At 41.3% G+C, this 20,179-nt stretch overlaps 2 protein-coding genes across 2 annotated transcripts; both read right to left on the minus strand.

Moving 5' to 3' along the window:
• Positions 1-928: 928 nt before the first annotated feature.
• On the minus strand, positions 929-7,230 carry LOC104441436 (DEAD-box ATP-dependent RNA helicase 10). Its single transcript, XM_010054589.3, has 13 exons — positions 6,933-7,230; positions 6,281-6,404; positions 6,121-6,190; positions 5,439-5,501; positions 4,876-4,950; positions 4,209-4,328; positions 3,633-3,674; positions 3,451-3,525; positions 2,812-2,958; positions 2,567-2,704; positions 2,008-2,119; positions 1,837-1,925; positions 929-1,304 (listed from the first exon to the last, which is right to left on the minus strand). Exons 1-13 carry the CDS (start codon positions 7,066-7,068, stop codon positions 1,185-1,187), a joined length of 1,311 nt encoding a protein of 436 aa, XP_010052891.1. The 5' UTR covers positions 7,069-7,230; the 3' UTR covers positions 929-1,184.
• Positions 7,231-10,413: 3,183 nt separating this feature from the next.
• On the minus strand, positions 10,414-11,742 carry LOC104442931 (translation initiation factor IF-2). The gene is given in 2 exon segments (XM_039311166.1): positions 10,414-11,470; positions 11,473-11,742. Coding segments are annotated over 2 exon segments (1,158 nt in total). The 3' UTR covers positions 10,414-10,582.
• Between the last annotated feature and the right edge of the window lie 8,437 nt (positions 11,743-20,179).

Below are 20,179 nucleotides of genomic sequence, written 5' to 3' on the forward strand. Positions count from 1 at the left end.
CAAAAACAAGTGACCTACTTCTCATCCTAGGAGTGAGCAGGTATGATAGAGTCCCCCTCTGTCTGTCTCTCCGAGTTTCTACTCCTAAGTAGGAAAGATGGTAATAGAAGAACCTTTTAGCCCACTGGGATAGTCCTACGTTGGTTACGTTGTACTCTAGTCTTTCTGGGCCAATCAATCCTTCCCTTCTTTCCCCAAAGTTCGTGTTTCAGAGTTCTTTCAAATCAGCAGGGCAGTAAGTAGGTTAATTACTAGTACCTGCTCTTTGTCCCGATTGAGTGGAGTAAGGAGAAAGTGGGGCCTGTACCAATGTTTTAACTGCCATATCTGTCCCATTTGTTAATGCTTAATAAGATTGAGAACTAGTAGGTGGGGATTTTCATTTTGATCGGGTATTTGTCCTATAAGAGGAGGTCGTCTTAGATCAGAATATAACTGGTTTGAATCCGTAGAAAGAACTCAAAACTCAATCAAAAACAGAAAGAAGAGAAGCAGAAGGGGGAAGGTCTGAGGAAGTCAGTGATTGCCGGGTCCGCAGCTGGGGAAGAAGCCGAAGGTGCGAAGAGAGCACCAAAGGGCCAGGGGGATGCACCATTATCCGGGGCATGGTCTCATTAGCTCTATTACAAAACTTGCTTTTTCGGCAACCATATATCATACTCGGAAGGAGCGGTACTTTCGAGCCCAAATTTCAAAACAGAGAAAGCTAATCAAGTCAAACCAAAGACGCAAGGGTGAGCCTCAATGTATTTAAGCCTGCCAAGAAAGGATCTAGTATGGTATAACTCCGGTCCATGTAATCGCACTCCGTTTTAGCTATCAGATCATGTGGACTCAAGCGAAGCCCCGCCAATTGGTCGTTGAGACGGAGTTGGCTCTCATACCCCGGGTGCATAATCAAACATCCGAACATCCACACTCAAGCAAATGAAAACAAAATATCAAACGAACTTAAGGAGACTAAAGTTCTGAGCATTATCACAATATCTTCTCATTTAGAATGGAACATTTCCTGAAATTTACAGTGACAAACATTTATCGGAGAAAAACCAGGGATGATTTTTTTCTTTGAAAATAAAAACCATGAACCCAGTCCATTGTGTTGATGAATGATGCCTCATCCGATAAATTTACATTGCCACTGGATCGACAATGAAAACTCTTGCTTGAGCAGTCAGATCTCATTATCTCTTCGACTTCTTGGACTTCTTCCCATTCTTGTTACCCAGGTATTTTTCAATTTCTTCCTCACCTTCATCTCCTCCTGCCTTTCTTCTCTTCCTGCCACCACTTTCTTTCATTTTCTGCAAAGTCCAAGAACTGTAAACTCAGCATCATCTCTATCTAAAAGGACACGCCATGGAGGCTTCACTTGATATTTAACTCTGCGGGATTGACCAAAAATTGCCCAAACCACTGCTGTATACTTAAAAATGCTAATCATCACTATGTAATTTCGGATATTGTTTTACCACAACATAGAAAAGCTGCCCACTCATTGCATATAAACAGAATTGAGGGTCTAGGCCTCTTGGAGCATCTGCTCACGCCATCAGATCACAACAATATCCCCCTCCCCCCATTTTACTGCAGCTGGGCAATTACTATGGCAATAGGCTCCTAGGGTGGCCCAAGAAAGTTTCCCTCGTTGACAATCAAGCCCATCAACATGTTTCCTAAGGCTTCGTTTTGTGTTGTGTCTTACTCAGCTTAACCCTGGTTTAAATTGGACATGAATACTTCACTAAAGCATTGATGTGCATTTCAGTTGAATATATGTCCTAGCAACCACACACATGCACACGCGCACAGAGATATATAGGGACAAAGCAATACCATCTGTGATATTCTTTTGGCCTCAGTAACACGTTCCAGCAATAGCAATACTTCCTCCTCTTGAGCAGGGAACTCGGGTAGCTTTTTACCTGATGTAAATCTTTCGATTAGTCTAACGAAAAGCCATAAAACTGTAAAGCTTTTCTAGACATAAAAGTATATCTTCCTCACCAATCAGCTTTTCTATTTGTATATACCACTCCAACTCGTACTGGTTCACCAGTGAGATAGCAACACCAGATCGTCCTGCTCGAGCAGTTCTTCCCACTCGATGTATATAATCCTACCATAAAAAGTTGAATCAGAAAAGCACAGATAATTGAGAGAATGCAACTGTGATCCACTTTACCCCATCAGCCAATGCCAAAACAAAATATCCCAGGTCCACAAAGCTAGACATAAACGAGTTATGTGCGTTTCGTCCCTGGGGCTGGGGTATCATGCCATTTACGGTTAAAGATGGTGTCCTGGAAAACCAGCTAGCTAATCAAGCCTAGATTGGACCTCTGGGTATTGGCTGCCAAAGCTGCAGATGCTCGGATTTATGCTACATTAGTATACTTTATTATAACTTTGCTTCTCTAACTGGGTTTAGTATTTGTGGCTATGAAAAGCAATACCCAGAGAAGAAAATTTGTCCATCTTATCCAGGTGGCACGAAAAAGAATGGGCTCAGTAGGTCTACAAAAACTAAACATCTAAAACCACCAAAAGTAGTGCAGAGCCTTACCTTAGAAGATGATGGGATGTCATAATTGATAACCATGTCCACTGCCGGAATATCGAGTCCTCTACTTGCAACATCAGTGCAGATCAAAATATTGCATTCTCGTGCTTTAAACTTATTCAAAGCTCCAAGCCTCTTGGACTGCCATGAAAAATTGGATGACCAAAGATCAGCACATACCTTCCAAATGTGGTTTGCTATGAGCTGATAAAAATGTGCTCAGAGAGAGAGAGAGAGAGAGATTATGCCTGGTTCATTTGACCACTGATTGGAATTGCCCTTAGTCCGAGATTTCGAAGAATTAAGGACAAAACTTGAGTTGAATCACATGTTCGAGTGAAAACCATTGTCGTACTTTCAGCCATCACAGTGAGAATATAAACAAGATAGCAATCCTGTACAATAGCAAACAAAATGTTTGACTAAGAGGAATCAAATCAACAGAACAGAGAAAACCTACTTCAACAGTTTCAATATAAAGTACCTACAATGTCTTGAAGTGATAAATACAATTAACCTAGAATGTTACTCCACATAATAGAATTAGAGCCAGATCTTTATTTTTCTAAAGTTTCCTCAGTGCCCCAACATAACTGCAACTACAACCACAACAAAAATGAACAAAGCCTTTTCCCAGTAAGTGGGTTGGCCACATTAATCACATTCTTTCCTATGTCATGTCCCTCATGATATACAAGCAGTGCATCTTTCTTGAAGAATTCATCCACGTTTTTTATGATGTTTGGCACATTCTCACAATATAACATATGCAGATATTGGATGCACCATCAGGGCTAGCTTCATTGTGTACACAAGCAGTAGAAAGGGTGGCAGGCAGGCTCAGTAAACATCTCACGCAAATAGGCCCACAGTTGAAAGGACAATACCTTGTACTTGGCAGGAACAAAGCGATACTGCTGCTTCAGTGTATCAACAGTGGAATATTTAGATGCAGCTTCAATCTGAAAGTAAAAAGAGATTTGCACAAGTGCAGGATTAGAATACTGCAATAATAGAATCTAGATGATAATTATACAGATTTTAATGATATTGGAATTGCTAACGATACCTTCACAGGGTTCCTCAAACAGGCCCTCTGTAGCTTCTTAACCTGAAAATTAAAAGCATATATAAGATGATATTCCAAGCAGGTCCATCAAGCTGTCATCTTCTAGACTAAAAGAACTGAAATTCTCTTTTGAATAGGCACCAAAAGGATATCCAACCATCACATCAGCAACTTTTAATCATACTAAGTAGAAGTTGCGATGGCTTGGTTGAGAAAGACTAACACGCCAACAGCATTAAAGAACTTTGAAAGTAACGATCACGGTATTTTGCCTAACTCTATGACCTACTTAAGTCCCCATTACTGTCACTCGAGCCAAGATAAGTGTGTAATAAAACAGAAAAGAAAAAGAAAAGGTTAAATCTGTCTCAGAGCAAAGAAAAAGGTAAATTTCTTACTAAGGGTGTTTTAAAAGAAACTCAATGCCCAAAGTTCCTTCAACAAAAATCTAAGGAGATTGGAAAGATTCATGCCATGGCAATGTTATTTGAACTACTTCTTTTAATGATAAAACAAATATCCCTATTAAATGGCACCACGGAATTGCCAAGCCTATGTACTTCACAACATCTTTACCTTTTTCGTCATAGTGGCAGAAAATAGATATGTCCTCCTTTCACGTGGTATAGCATTCAGAATTTCATCAATGGACTTCTCAAAATCCTCATTTAGCAACCTGTCAGCCTCATCTAGTACCTGTTTGAAGAGCAGATGTTGCATCACTGTCAGCATCAGCATTACAAGTAGTAATCATGTTGCAGTCTAGAATGACTCCAAATCACCAGGGACTGTAAATGCTTGTCAAGTTAGAATAAGAACTCAAAACTCGCCTCGCCTCCTCAAGGATTTCTGATTAGAAGTTTGTGTAAGGGTCTAGGTACACCCTAAATATTAAATGCAATTTGCTTCTAAAGTAGTCCATACATACCATGGTCACCTCAAATCACTAGACTTATAATTTCTACCAACATACTGCCTTTAATAAGTTCTCTCTAATGATCGCATCCAATCTCTCCGCAACAGTGCACTAGGCACAATGTTATATGATTTCTTAGAAGCGTGAAGCGTGAAATATAGCCTAGTCTAAATTTTGAACCAGAGAAAAGCTCAGGCAGAATTTTTTAATCTTTGACTTAGTATGAATAAATTGATGGAACATTTTCCCGCAAGCATCAAACATACAGAATGTTATAAACCACATCATAAACTTTTTTGCATGGCCCACGCTGTACAAATTGCCTACCAAATATTTCAACATGCGAAGAGAAAAGCCTTTGGTGTTGGACAAGTGATCGAGAAGACGTCCCGGCGTTCCCACCTGTCCAAGAAAAGATATAAAAAGATAATAAGTATTAACAGAAGACTTAATAGATGTATCGTGATAAATTTACCGAACAGCATGCCAGTATAGTGACTGCACAAGAAACTAAGATAAAAGGCAATTATTGATGGAATATAGCACTCACTAAGCAAGTTGTTATAGATGATGCATCTTAGAAGAGATTACCATACAAACACCTAGGTACGATACCTCAACATTTAATAATATGCCCAAAGGCATCAAGCAAGATTTTGAAACCGTCTACTGAACCTTTGGATGAGCTTAGAATTTCAGCTTTTGAAGTTAAGCTCAATTAACATGCAAATAACAGCAAATGGTTGATATATACTGGAAGGAAGGGAAGAGCCAATCTGAGATGGTTTATGTCCACTAGTTCAGTTAAGTATCCCCAAATATGAAACACAAATCAAGCAGTCTACTGAAACAGATACTTGAGAGATGATGTTTTAATCAGCGGTACTTACAACAACATGAGGCCGCTTTGCGAGGGCAATTGCCTGTTGCACCATGTCAACTCCACCAACAAGCTGCAAAAGGAAGCAGCAACAAGAAAATATTCTTCTCACTCATGTGCAAATGCAAAATTGCAGTCTGGAACTTTCATCAAACAGCTGCCGAACACATCCCCCAAAGACAAAAGAACAAAAAGAAAACTACTAGCATAATTGCTTGAAGACACGCAAAGTTCAATCACCAACTGAATCTACTTCAATCTACTTCTGACAGTGGAGCTCACAGATGCTGAAATCAAGAAATATTTCAAATGAGGGGATAAAACACACTAGATGCAAATTGGTTCACTATTATGTTCTGTTATTCACATTACACTTTTAAAAGGAGACTTTTATTTTCTAAAAGAATATAATGTTTTCACAAATACCAAAAGATGCAGATTTGGGCAGCCCACGCACACATTGACAAAACCGATTAATTGCAATAAGTGAAAGTTCACTGATTCATGTGAAAGTTCACCGATATGAATCAGACAAAAAATGCAGAGCAAGTACATGTGAAAGGGCCCGTCTATTCCACTATCAAAAGGTTTGTACCAGCAGCAAGGCAACTTTTCCAAATAAACAGGAATGGGGATCTTAATTACAAACACCACAGTATGCTTGAAATGTTATTACTTAGCCAAAAGCTTACCACAGCACATCTGACTCCGATGCCAGATCCTAAAGCTTCAAATTGTTCAGCAATCTGGATTGCTAGTTCCCTAGAAAATATAATGGCGCATTATCCACTAATTACAGAAAGACACGCCACAGTATCAGCTTGTCGCCAAATAAAGTGAAGTAACTCCAACCTTGTAGGAGAGAGCACACAAGCAAAGAAGGCTTGCGGAGAGTCCAATAGAGCTTGCAGTATAGGAAGAGCAAACGCCCCGGTTTTGCCAGACCCTGTCTGTGCAAGACCGATCATATCTTTTCCTATGGAACAAAAGACAGAGAAGCAAGGCAAATCAATTCGCGTATAGCATCTATATCTCATCAGAGTAACTTAAGTCTAGTTAACACTGATAGCCAGAAAACGCAATAGAGACGCGTCAATAAGGAGCCATTAAACCAGACAAATATTTTACAATGCATCTGCCTTCACTAGTGTAACGACATGTTCAAAGATTTCATGCTCTGAACTAGCTACAATCTACCAAAAATACGCGAACCAACCACCTTTAAGTGCACAATCCACTCGATATCATCATTCAAGTTTTCACGCAGCATAAAGAATCTAAACAAAGTTCGGTCCTTTCAAGAAAAATTAAGCAGAATTCTACATAAGTATCGAGCTCATCGCTTGAGCGGAACAAAGATTGAACTGATTCGATAATCTCGCACTCTCGCTCGCTTTCTAGCCTCGAGGCGACCGACCCATCGACACGACACGACCATCGACACGACACGGCTCGCCCTATCGAAAACGATCCCCAAAATCGAATATTGACGAAGAAGAGGCACCTTCGAGAGCATGAGGCATGGCTTCCACTTGGATCTTCGTCGGGTTCTTCCACCCCAGGGTCTCGCAAGCCTCCAGCAGCTGCTCGCATATGCCCAGCTCCTTGAACGTCTTCACCTCTTCCTTCTCCTCCGCCATGCTACCGCTCCTTAACGAGGCTTCTCAATTCACTTCTGGCTAGCGATCAATGGCGGTCCGGCGGCGGCGAGACGACGGCCGGAGCTGGCGGCGCGTGGAGCGGAGCGGGGGCGGGGGCGGGGGCGGGGGCGGGGGCGGGGGCGGGGGCGGACGGCGCGCGGCGTCTCGAGGTTTTAGGGTTTTTGCGTTTGCCGTTTGGCGGTTTACTCTTCAAGCAACGACATGTTTAAGATAGAGATGCTCGGCCGGCGGGTTCGCGCTGACCCGAATTAAAGACCCAGGCCCAATTTATAGGGCCGAATCGGGTTTGATATTGGGCCAGTTCGGGCTTGTCCAAGCCCGCCTAGCATAGTCCTTGTCGTGCTTGACGGGCTCCTTCCGGGACGCGATCGGGGCCGTCCGTGGCAAGCGAACCATCCGACGGCCCATGTTCGTTTGCCCCCTCGGTGGGCGTCGCTACGCTAGAGATCCTCGAATGATGCCTATATGGAAAATTCAAATACTAATAAATATTTTTAAATCATTCATTGATGATAAAAGAAAAAGATATTCTTTCCTCTTGTAGAGCATAAAAAATTAATATGCGCCTTGTTTGTGAGGAAATGTGTCTTATGCAAGGGAGGTAGTGTTGACGAGGTATCACCGAGTCTATCATGTCTCTCTATGGTCAGAGTTGGCGACCTCGGGCGACCTTGATAAGGACAACCCGAGTGAGTGACAGCCCCATCGCCCCCTCCATTGGGCTAGCAAATCATTGCCCTCTCTTCCTTGAGCTCTACATCTCAAGATCTCTCCATCTCGAATTTACCCGTGCTCGACTCCATCAATTAGGGCTCAAAATTGAGCACGAGCGTTGGGCAACCCTTTACTGGAGTCGCACGGCCATTAATGAGCTAGATCTGGAAAAAAATAAATAAATAGAGATCTTGGCAAGGCGAGCCAAGCAACATTTATAGCCCGGCACCCCTCACCTCCTCCGCGAATTTATAGCGACGGTTTCATAGTGTCATAGATAGATGAACAATGAAGGGTAAGATCAGTGATGCCAAAGTTGGGACCCTAAAATAGCATTTCGGGAATAATGTATGCAAATGCTAAATGGTAGTTACATTGGGTTAAAGGGTTTTAGAAATGCTAAACCTCGGCTCCAGCGCTCTTAATATCGAGTCACGAAACACTCTAGCACTGGCACAAGAGGAGACTCACATCCAATCCTAGGTTTATAAGCACTATATCTCAACCTTAATAAAGGTTAATGCAGTCCAGGAAACTTAGTCGCTTACCTTTTTTGACCCACTTATTAAGGTAAATCACGCGCCTGCGAGACGCCTCCCTAGTCTCTCTCATCGATCGGGTAAGTCCCGATCGCAACTTTTCAAAAGGGGATCATTTGCAGCGTTCTTAAAAGTGTGGATGTCATTTCCTTTTCCATCTCCCCCCCCTCCCCCCACCAAAAGCGTTATTCCAACTCGAGGCACGGGAAGCTGTGTCAACATCCATCAGCGTCCATGCCCGTATTGGCCGACGTGCAAACCTACCTCCATTTAATGAGCGCCAGAGAGAGAGCTCCGGATGCGCATTCAAATTCCAGCCTCTTTCTCTGCGGGAATCACCCGCCTTTTCCTCTCTTCCTTCCTTGAGGTTTTTACTGTAGTTGACCCCAGGAAAAGGCACTTAAATGATTCCTTCCCCGAAAGCACGCCCCATCCACTTCCCACTGCTCGCGCCCGGCCCTTCTGACATCCTTGGACCGAAAGAAATTTCACAATAGAGGCGCCGCATTTGTTGTTATTTGCTAACCCGTATTTCTCCCCTTTCTCCTTTTATTATAAGGGAAAAAGCATAAAAAACCAAAACTTAAATTTTGTCAACTGCAACATATTTATCCTTATCTTTTTTGTAATACAATAAATCCCCAACTAATACCTGTGTAACCTATTTACTTTAAATTTTTTTGTGACACTAAAAATTCTAAATTATATTTGTGTAATACATTTACTTCACAAAATTTTCTATATTTATGATTTTGGAATAAATATATGATATTGTACAGGTTTGGAATAGATAGGGTACAAGTTTGAGATTTTTAGTGTTACAAAAAAAAAAGATTTGAAGTAAATGGACAAGTTTATAATTTTTCTATGTTTAAGATTTTTAATGTTACCAAAATAAATTTAGAGTAAATATATCATATTATACAGGTTTGGAATAGATGTAGGGTACAAGTTAATAATTTTTGGTGTCACAAAAAGAATGTTTAAAGTAAATATATCAATAAAGTTTGGAATTTTTGGTAGCTTTTATTTTTATTATAAAATACCCAATAAAAACTATGCCTTTTTGGATGGGTTATGAAAAAGTTATCTTCACTTATGGCGTAACCCAAGGCCAGATGGACAAGCCCTTTTTTTATTCTAAATTGTTTAATCTCTTTGAGGTTTTCATTCACCTTGTGGAATTGTCAAAAAGGGGGTCTTGATTAAAAAAACAGACATTAGTCTCGAGATTGTCGATTGAACGAACTTGGACCACACTTTTGAATTTCGATTTCAAGTCAAGATCGAATGCACCGACTTTGCTAACGCGAATCGAGTTTGAATCGTGTTCGGATTTGGGGGGTGAGAATTGCCGCCCAAAACCGGTGTCGTCGCTCCATGCTTGGAAAAGGAGAACAGTAATTTCTCCAAAAAGTTGGATCGAGAAAAAGAAAATTTCTCCAAAAAGTTAAAAGGGAGAATAAAAAGGACGGAAGAGCAGCACTCGAGCTCAGCGAACGGACGGCAACCGAGACAAGCGTGCGCTGACTGAGAGCCACTGAAAATGGGACGGGAATTTTCTCGTGGATAAATAACGCACAAAATAAAAAAGGAATTCAAAAAAGAATAAATAATGAATCTTAAATATAAAAAAAAAGGAGATATTTTATTAAATCATTTTTTCTGATAAATTGCACCTGAAGTAAAGCTACTGCTGGACCCTCGTGCGACGAAATGCCCTTTATCTTTCGCATGCGTGGGAGAGAAAGCACGTCTCATTCACGCCAATCGAATTTCACCCTCTTTCCTTTTCTATTATCTTTTTTCCAATTAAAATTCCCAATTTTGATTGAAATTTTCTTTGATTCTACAAAGAAAATCGAGATAAATCTAAATATCGAGGTTAATGGGTTCGCGAGAAATCCCTTTTGAAATCGACAGAAGTGCTTCATGGGTGCGAGATTCCAAATTTTCTTGCCAATTCCATTAATTCCTTGAATTTAGGTGAAATTTTCTTTTGTCACAGAATAAAGAAATCGAGAAAAAAGGACAGCTACAAACAGACAAGAAACAGAGGAACAATCGAAAAGCAGACACAAGCAAAAGGCAGCAAGCTTTTTTCATGGTTAATTATACACCAAAATATAACAATATATAACTTAGATTTCGCTCTTTATACAAAAATATTAAATAATAGACGCAAACAAATCACGAAAGGGGAAAAAAATTAAAGCTCGGTCTAGAAAATATGCTGTTAATTAGTGCACCTTTTTGGTAAAAAGGCTCCGGAGGTTGAAAATATTAGTACTACCCCCGCCGCTGCCACCACCACCGCCGGCGCCGGCGCCATCGCCGCCGCTGCTGTTGGTGTCGCCGCAGTCGGCTCCGGTCACCCGGATTGTGCCATTGTCGTCGCTTCTGCAGCTCAAATGGTGCCTGTACCCGATGCACATCGGCACGTTCAAATTCAACACCCTAGCCTTGCTTGCTCCGCCGCCGGCGCCGCCCCTCGCCGCCTTGCTCCGGCGGGTCTCGGCCGCCGCGGCTTCTGATTTGAGGACGACCTTATCGACGCCGCGGGCCGCGGGGTCGGAGGAGGCCGCGGCGGCAGGGACGGGGGCCTTGGCCGGCGGGGCCCCACGGCGCACCTGCCAGACCGGGCTGCTCCGGCCCAAATGCACCCCGACCCGGCCCGGGCTGCTCGGCCACTTCCGGGACTTGGAATCCCCCGCCGAGTTGCTCCGCGAGCACGGCGCGCTGCTCACCTTCCGGGCGTTCGGGCCGCCGAACGCCGCCAATCTGGGCCGGGCGCCGCCGTTCCCGGCGGATCTGCTCCGCGAGAAGGGCCACAGGTTGATGTTCAGCTCGGTGGGGCCCGAGCCCGAACCGCCTCGGCCGTTGCTCTTCTTCTCTTTCTTCTTCTCCCTGTCCTTATCCGCCTGCGGCGGCGGCGGCGGCGGCGGCGGCTTCTCTTCTTGGTGGTTGGTGGACTTCTTCTCGCTCTTCTTGAAGATGTCCCTCCACCGCTTCGAGGCGGTGGCCGCCGACGACGACGACGCCGGGGTCAGCTGGGGCCCCGGTTCCGGATCCGGGTCGGGGGCGTTGGGAAGGCCCGCCTCGGGAGCGGGAGGCTCCGGACCTGCGGGGCCGGTTTCGTGCTCGGGGGCGGGGTCGGGCGGGTCGGGCTGGTGGAGGTGGAGGAGGTGGAGGGGAGGAGGACGCCGTCGACGAAGAGCTCGTCGGCGGAGAGGATCTCCGGCTGGGGGAAGATGGGGTTCCGGACCATCCAGAACTCGAACTCCGGCGAGTTGGAGGCGCTGCTGCTCCGCCGTCCGCTGCCGCAAGGAGACAGAGTCTGCGGTGGCTGTGGATGGTGGTGGTGGTGGGGTTCTTGTGCGGATATTGTTGGGCTCTCCATTTCCATAATTCGCAGAGAGAGAGAGAGAGAGAGAGGGAGAGAGGGAGAGGTTTTTGTAGTTTCGTTGGGAATGGAGTTTGGGAGTTGCAGAGAAGCGACCCCACGGGCAATAAAGAAAGGAGATGGACAAGATTAAAAAAGGTAGATGAGAAGGAGAGAGCATAGGAAGATGGTCCTATATAATGCAATTTAGAAAAAAATTTGCCACACATATGGTTTTCTTTTTTCCTTTTTTTTTACATAATTAAGGTACCAATGAGTAAAAACAGATGATTTGAAGGTTATTAAGGGTGCGTTTAATTCAGTTTTGAAAATGGGTCATGAGGAAATGCATATATCTTTGACCTAAAAAGTTTCGGGAAAATGTAAATTGTGTTTGATAAAAAAAAATTTGTAAAACTATTTTGGCATAACAAGTGTTTGGCAAATCTTTTTTTACAAAGGGATTTTAGATTTCGTTTTTATTAAAAAATATTAAACTTTTTGGGGACTTTAGTGGAGGTAAGGGTAATTTTGGAACAATGAGAGGTAAAATCGAAAACTAAAAAAATTATGATAGTAGTTTTGAAAAAGAAAGAAATTTGTTTTAGCATTTGGGCCAATGCTGAAATCCTAAAGTCGATCCCTATTAACATTGGGCTTTTAGGTTTCTCAAGGCGAGCATTTGACTAAAAGCCTCTTGGACAGGCTTGTTTCTCAAGGGATTTTAGAAGCTGAAAGTCCATTAGAAAAGCTTAACCAAACGCAACCTAAAATATTCTCTAAGCTTCATGAACTATTAGATTCATTTTTGCGGTATATGCATATGGGACTTAGCAATTTATATGAACTTAGTGAAATTTGAACGTGTGACGTTTAGCTCAAGAGCTAAAAAATTTCCCATTACTCTGACTAATTGCGTCGCGTAGGTTATACACAAACATATAATGTTAAAGATTTAGGTCATGAAATTCAGAATGTCACGAAAAGAGGAGGCCTTTAGGTTAAAGTTTGAAAATTATATTGACAAGTGTTTCAAGAACACTAAGTTTGATGAAATTTTATAATTCCCAATGTATTGATTGCCAATGCACCAATTACCTTCATGTTAGGTAGCGTGTCTTGAAATTTGTATTATTTCAATAAAAAATAAAATATTAAATATATCGAAAATATTTGTCAACATGACTCATTATTAAGGATGCAATTCTCGTACAACTCTTTTCGCATCATACACTCTACATAGAAAGGACTTTTGGGTTTCTCTCTATGAGAGAAACCACTCTTACCGAATAGGCAAATTGGAATTGCAAAATGAGATTTAAAAGCTTGTCAATAATTAAATAAAAAAAAGGGGTAATTTGATAAGGCAACAAAATAAGCTCACCATAGAAGACAACCACATGTTCTCTCACTCTCAAAGATAATGTTAATGGACAATCTAGTCTTTAAAGGTCACATCGGTGGTTTCATTAGGAGTTCGACTTGCACTAATACATGACAGGTGAAGGCATTCGGATTTTTGCCCCGAATTGACCCTTCGCTATTTGAGTTAGCAAATGACGAATGAATGAACTCGGTAGCTAGGGAAGCACTGATACTTAAGTCATTATTGGCACCTTATGGACGTTTCTTCTCGTAAGGAAACGTCGCTGCTGTCTTTTCAGATAGACCATTATCGATCAGGTGGCAGCCATAACATAAAAATTAAGTCTAGACGACTTCTCCTTTCTCTGGTAAAGTCCCAATGACACACTCTCATTTCCATGTCACAAATGTCTCCCAACCTCTACTTTTCAACTCATGCGACCCTATAGAATTTCCTCTTCTTATTCAGTCGACACTTGTGATGGCTCATGGCCAAAAAGGTTTGTACAATTCAAAGTTCAGTGAATCTCGTAGAAGATGCCGAAGAATGTCCTTTTCTTATCTTCTGAGAGCGTTTTTTCACAAGATGATCACACATCACAAAAAATCTATCATGATAAACGACAGTTGAAAGCCTTCATTTCAGAAATTAGTGATTAGCATTGATCGGCGGTAATGAAACACAAATTTCAAATCGGGTATCATCACCTCTATTCATGTTTTATTTGGACTTTAGCCCAATTGAAATTATTTAGAAAACAAAGCTGTCTTTCTAGTGTAAGTGTGGGTCTTGGCTTGAAAAAGCGATGAGTTATCGCATTCAAATCTTACTTGGTGCGGCTTTTATCATGAGAAATGGACATTTTGCGAATTCATGATGTGAGGTTGTACGTTCCATTTGCATTTAATGTGATAGACAGAGATACAATTAAACACTACCCAGGGAAAAGAAAAACTGTAAATTTTGATGCTTGTTAACAAGAATCGTATGAGTAATGCTAAGTAAACCTAAACGACAACATATTGATTTGTTGATGTTTGTTTCCTTTACCAAATGAGTTCATTTTATTTCTTTTTGACAATTCGCAAAAGATGTCTTTCTAAGTGAGTATATCCTTTTAATTTAGTTTTGCTTGCGCCCATTAATCCATGTTCGTCGCTAAACCAAGCTGTAGGCAATTGCATGTCATAATCTAATTTAATATGGAGAGAAAATTATCTAGTTTCGATGGATTTACTTCAATTCTATAGTCAAGTGACTTGAAAAAACGTTGAAATCGATCTTATGTAATAAATTAAACTCGGTTTGCAAGGATTTTCTCTCTTTCGAAGGCGAACTTCTACCCATGCCTTTCTCTTCGCCTGTGTTCTAAGCTGCCTCCATTCATTAAAAAAGGAAAAAGTCTCTCACGTGTTTTAGCGTGAGGTGTGACTTATGTTTCGCAAAACATGATGAAACATCTTTCACAAATATAGATGGATTGATAAATGAATCGACAAAGGTTGCGAAGGGTCTTTTGTCAATTTTGGATGGGAAAGTAAATGACAAGGAGTTAAAAACAAATACAACACTGGGGATAGTTGTTGCCAGTGATATAAATTACAAGGAAAGATAAATTGCAAGAAAGTGAAGATAAAGATAAAAAAAACATTGAGTTCTGTAATTGATTGAGGATGCTTAAAATATGGACCTTAAGAGAAAACTGAAGAGCAAGAAATACAAATTAGAAATTAGAAACGAGAGAGAGAGAGAGAGAGAGAAATCAATTTTAGATTGAATGTCATTTTGGTTGCCTGGATGTTCGTGTTGAGAGGAGTTGAAAGTTTCTCAATGAACCGAGTCTTGAGAAGGAGAACAGGAAGATGCAAATTGCTCGAGTGATGTGGCGACTTGATCTGGGTGGAAGTTGATGTGGACGTGGTCAACTTTGACTTGTTAAACAGCCCCCTCCCCCTCGCGGAAGTTGACAGGGTGGCACGAACGGTCAGCTTGGATCGTAGAAGTTGAAAACGTATGGGGTAGAGTCCTTTGGTGAACATGTTAGTAGGCTGATCCACGGACGAAATGAAGTGAAGGTAGAGCTGCGCACAAGCTAGTCGTTCACGAAATGATGGCCAATCTCCACGTGCTTTGTGTGAGGGTGAAAGACGGGGTTTGTAGCCGGATACAATGCTAATAAATTATCACACCAAAGAGCGGTGAAAGAGCAATTAGATCTTTCAAGAGACATTCAATCCATATAAGTTCTGCATTGTATCAACTAAACATTGTATTCAGATTGTATTCAGCTTCTGTATTGGAACTTGCTACAATTTGTTGCTTGCAAGAGCCCCAAGAAATAAGATTGCGACCAAGGAAAACACAATAACCTCCAACAGAGCGCCGATTGTCACAGTCACCGGCCTAGCTTGCGTTTGAAAAGGAATGGATAGCTATTGATGAACTGCGAGTAATCAACATACCAAGTCAAGGAGTGTCTGCAAGATGGAGTTTTGATGGCAGAAATACAGTATAAGTGCCAAAACTTGGCATGATGGACATTTAAGTGTCAAAAGTTATGAAATATACATGCCGCTTTTATTTTTATTTTTTTGAAAATTGGGACATTTCAATGCCAACTCTGGCGAATGATCCCATAAATCCCACGTGACATTTTTTTTTTTAATAATTTACCTTGCTTACATGGTTCGTCGGAAAGCCGAGTCAGCAAAAAAAAGCCAAGACGACATTGTTTTGCCTCTTATTTGAATTTTAATATAAATTAAATTAAATTAAATTAATTTAATTTTCCTAAAAAAGGGTTGCAGAACGCTTGGGCGAGGGCTATGCAAGCCCTCATCATACAAGTCAATCTCCCTTTTTTTTTTATAAAAAAAAATGTAGTTTTCATTAAATTAAATTAATATTAATATTATAACTCAAATTCAAGGCAAAACAATGTCATTTTCAGCTGATTTAGCCATATTAGTGTGCAAAATGATGTTGTTCTCGACTTATCTAGCCACATCAGCGTGCAAAATGACGTCATTCTGCACTTATCTCGTTAGAAAAACACAACATTGACATTTTGGCTGGAATTTCTTGCTATTGGCACTTAAATTATCCATTTTTCTTCAATTTTGGCACTTAAGTGCATATTTTGGAACTTTTGACACTTAAGTGTACTTTATGTCAAGTTTTGACACTCTAGGTGTTCTCATCCCGAGTTTTGATTGTGGATGAGTTGTGTTAGGGGCATTGAGGAACTGATACATAGTATCAGTAGAGTAGGCAATATCTGATTGTGCAAGCATTAGGCATTGTAGAGCGTCGATTGTACTTCAATAAAGAAGTGGGTCTCTTTGGTGGAGAGAGATGGGCTCATAGGTGGTGCATGATGTGGAAACAACCTAATCATCGGTCATTTTGGAGTGAGCCAGAATGTCATGAGTAAACTTGGCCTAATGGAGGATGAGGTCATCTGAAGTGGATTGTATTTCAACATCAAGGAAGTAATGAAATGAATGAAGGGACTAAATCTTCGATGGCAAATTCAGCTTGGAGAGCGATAGGGAGTTTGCAAATGGAGCTTGAGGAGAACCTATAAGGATGATGTGTCCATATATACAAGGAGTATCATATTGTAGTGAGGTGTATGTAGACAAATAATGAAGAGTCTACACTCGACATTCAAAATCCAAGAGCAATTAAATAAGAGCTAAGCCATTAGTACCGTGCTTGAAGAGCTTAGTTAAGGCCATGAAGAGAATGTCGAAGAAGACAAAGATGATGTGGCCTTGTTGCATCTACAAATCCTTAGGGTTGTACCATAGATACTTCCTCATTGAGATATTCATGGAGGAAAGCACTATCTACATCAAGTTGACCGATGTTCCACCCCTTAGAATAAGCAAGAGCAATGACAATGTGAATTGTAATAGTTTAGTTTTTGCAATAGGGTTGAAGGTTTTATTATAATCCAGTCATCCCTGTTGTTAAAATCCCTTGGCTACAAGACGGGCTTTATACCATTAAAGAGAACAATTGACTCAAAACTTGACTTTGAAGATCCATTTACATCCAATGGGGCGAGCATGTGCATGAGTAGGATCAAGCTCTCAAGTTTCCATGTAGAAGTATGGTTGTATATTCGGCTACCATGGCCACACGCTACTAAGGATCACGAGATGCCTAAGTGAAGCATATGAGTTCAATGTAAGGATGAGCCGTAACTGTCGGTACAGGTGTGTGTTGACAGTTCATAGTCCTCCGCGAAATAGTACCATCTTTGAGATGGGAAACTACTAAATGAGTAGTTGCAAGAGGATAGGTTGCTGGCGAGGACGGTGCAACTGTTGAGGCAGGTGGTGATGTTGAGGATTAGGGCAGAGATGTTGAGGTGGAGGCACAATTTGTGGATTTGTATTGCAAGTTGGGACTGGAGGTAAAGGTAGCAGGAGCACTATGTTCGGAATGGGAGTTGCTGGGGCTGTAGAAGAATGTGAAGCTTGTTTCATAAAAAATAGCATATCAATGTAGAACTTGCGGATGAGTATGCAATAACGGTGATAGCCGCGATAGCCAAGGAAAATGCATGCCTTGAATCGTGGGGCCAGCTTGTGAGGAGCATAAGGTTGCAATTAGGGAAATACTACACACTCATATACGTGTAGATAAGAAATTTTAGGAAGAGTTTGGAATAATGTTTACCATGGACTAATGTTACCAATAAGCAGCAAAGGAAGTTCGTTGATGAGAAAGGTGGTAGTATTGAGCTCAAACTCCCAAAATCTAGATGAAATGCTAGCTTGTGTCAAGAGAGCAAGGAGCAAGGCTTATTTCAACAAGGTAACAATGCTTTCACTTAATAGTTCCTTATTGAAAAGGAGAATACGAGCAATAGACTCATTGGTGAATGCCGCGTTGAATAAGGTGAGCGCGAATGTAGATTAGAGAAATTCAGGTGCACCATCACATTATATTGTTTGTAGTTTATATTGAAGTCGAGTTTCCAAAAATTCATGAAAAACAATATAGGTGGGTAAAAATTGTGCATGAGTAGTGACAGGATATTACCAAGTAAAACGGGAGAAATCATCAACAAAACAAACTTAATATTTATTACCACTTAAAGACATTACAAGAGAAGGCTCCCATATATCACAATGTACCAGTTGTAGAGGGAAAGATGCCCTAGACACAGTGGGAGAGTGGGAATGGCGATGGCTCTTACAAAGACCATATATTGTACATATAGCGAAGGGTGAGTTGGTAAAACTAGTCTGCGTGGAATGTAGTAATTGAACTAAAGCATTAGGATGTGCATGGCCGATATGGTGATGCCACAAATTAAATGAACTAGCATAAGGAGTAATAAAAGCCGATAGAGACACCAAAAAGTTGAAGGAAAAGACATGGTAGAGACTATTCTCAAGTTTGCCTTGGAGTAGAATTTGACCATTGTGAAGAGAAATCGAAAGAAATTATCTGCCATGAAACAAGAAAACGCAATAATTTTCAATGGAAAATTGAAAAACGGATAATAAGTTCTTAGTGAAAGATGGCACAACTGACACATTAGATGATAGACAAGGAATAGAAGATTTAAGCTTGAGTGTACTCGTGTGGGTGATATGAAGATAAACTCCATTACCCATAATGACCTTTCGAGGGCCTGCATTGGATAGTGCATTGTGATGGTGGGGGAGGGGCAAAATAGGGATTGTATCTTTCCTATCATGTGGCAACTTTGTGACTCAAGCAATGGCACAATTGGTAAAAAATCCATTCTAGGGACGTCGCGGCTAGTCGGAGGTTGGTGGTGTGCCGGTTAGGTAGGAGCAGGAAGGATTCCATTGTGCTGTCCTTGGTTGTAGCCATGTTGTCCAGTGTTGTACAAGTGTTGCATTGGACTATACCTCGAGGAGAAGTTTCGACAAGATTGTGAAAATTGAATTTGGTGGCTTTAGTTGGCCGAAAAATTGAAACTCTGTGTTGGTGTCAGTGAGTGGGCATTGGTATAGGCCACAAATGCTGCCCGGGGTGGTTGAGTGGAACAAATTGAGAAATTTCAAGACGACCTTTGGGAGATAAAAGAAGTCTATGAAGCTTTTATTTGCTCAAAGGAGAAGCTTGAGTGTGCATTGATATTGCAATCACCAGTTGATTAAATTCACCACCATGCCCACGGAATATGTAGGTGTCATATTTGTTTTTAGAAATGTTTTCATCAATTGTCAATAATTGATTTGATTGTAGCTTGCTGAATATATTCTGTTACCGAGCGTATGCACTAGAGAGATAGTTCCAAATGGAAGCTGAAGTCTTCCGTTTGGTGAGCTGATTAACGATTTGCGTGGTTGAGGTGGCTAGAATCCATCCTAGTGTCGTTTGATCACGTACTAACGATAAAATGTAGGTTGGGTTCAAGGTGAATCTGCATTGGAATTGCTTTGTTGCTGTTGGAGATATTGTGATGGAGTCAATTTTGAGCCATCTGTTGTGGACAACAACTATGAAGCTAAAAAGAAATGGAGTGAGATGAGTTTTCCAAACAATAATATGTAACATCAAACCTTTCACCAAGTGAGAGGGTGGGAACAACGTTGGAGGTGAGGGTAGGAGTTGTTACCAAAGGTGTAGAAGGAGAATTTGCCTAAACTGAAACTGGGCCAATTAGAGCATGTTTGATAATAAATCCGGGGAACAATTTTTGAACATAAATAATTTTTTTTTTGTTTCTGTTTCAGGGAACAATTTCTAAATATAATAACACGTTTGGTAACTTCAAAAAAAATTTATTCCAAGAATAGAAACACGTTTGGTAAACTTGTATATATATATTTTTTGTTTCTTTTAATTTTTAATATTTTTCTTTTTTTTCTTTTCTTTTTCTTTTTCTCTTAAGCCGGTTGCCGGCCACCACCATGGCCAGCGAATGGCCGGGCGACGTCCGGCGAGCTTGCCGCTAGCTAGGTGAGTCTCCCCAGGCCATCGATGAGGCTCGGCCTTGCCTAGGTGGCGTGAGGTCGGCCTCACCCTGGCCTAGTGAGGCCCAGCCTCGTGCTGGTTGGGGAGGCCAAGCCTCGCCGTGGGGGTGCGAGGCTCGGC

Source organism: Eucalyptus grandis, chromosome 4 (genome assembly GCF_016545825.1).
Source record: "Eucalyptus grandis isolate ANBG69807.140 chromosome 4, ASM1654582v1, whole genome shotgun sequence".
NCBI lineage: Eukaryota > Viridiplantae > Streptophyta > Magnoliopsida > Myrtales > Myrtaceae > Eucalyptus > Eucalyptus grandis.

Bases quoted from the DNA above. Each gene is read 5' to 3' on its own strand.
- LOC104441436 (XM_010054589.3), bottom strand. From the start codon at position 7,068: ATGGCGGAGGAGAAGGAAGAGGTGAAGACGTTCAAGGAGCTGGGCATA. The intron at 3,675-4,208 runs GTAAAGATGTTG...TTTAATTTTCAG, and splicing joins CTGCCACTATGACGAAAAAG to GTTAAGAAGCTACAGAGGGC. The intron at 3,526-3,632 runs GTATCGTTAGCA...TTTTACTTTCAG, and splicing joins GTTTGAGGAACCCTGTGAAG to ATTGAAGCTGCATCTAAATA.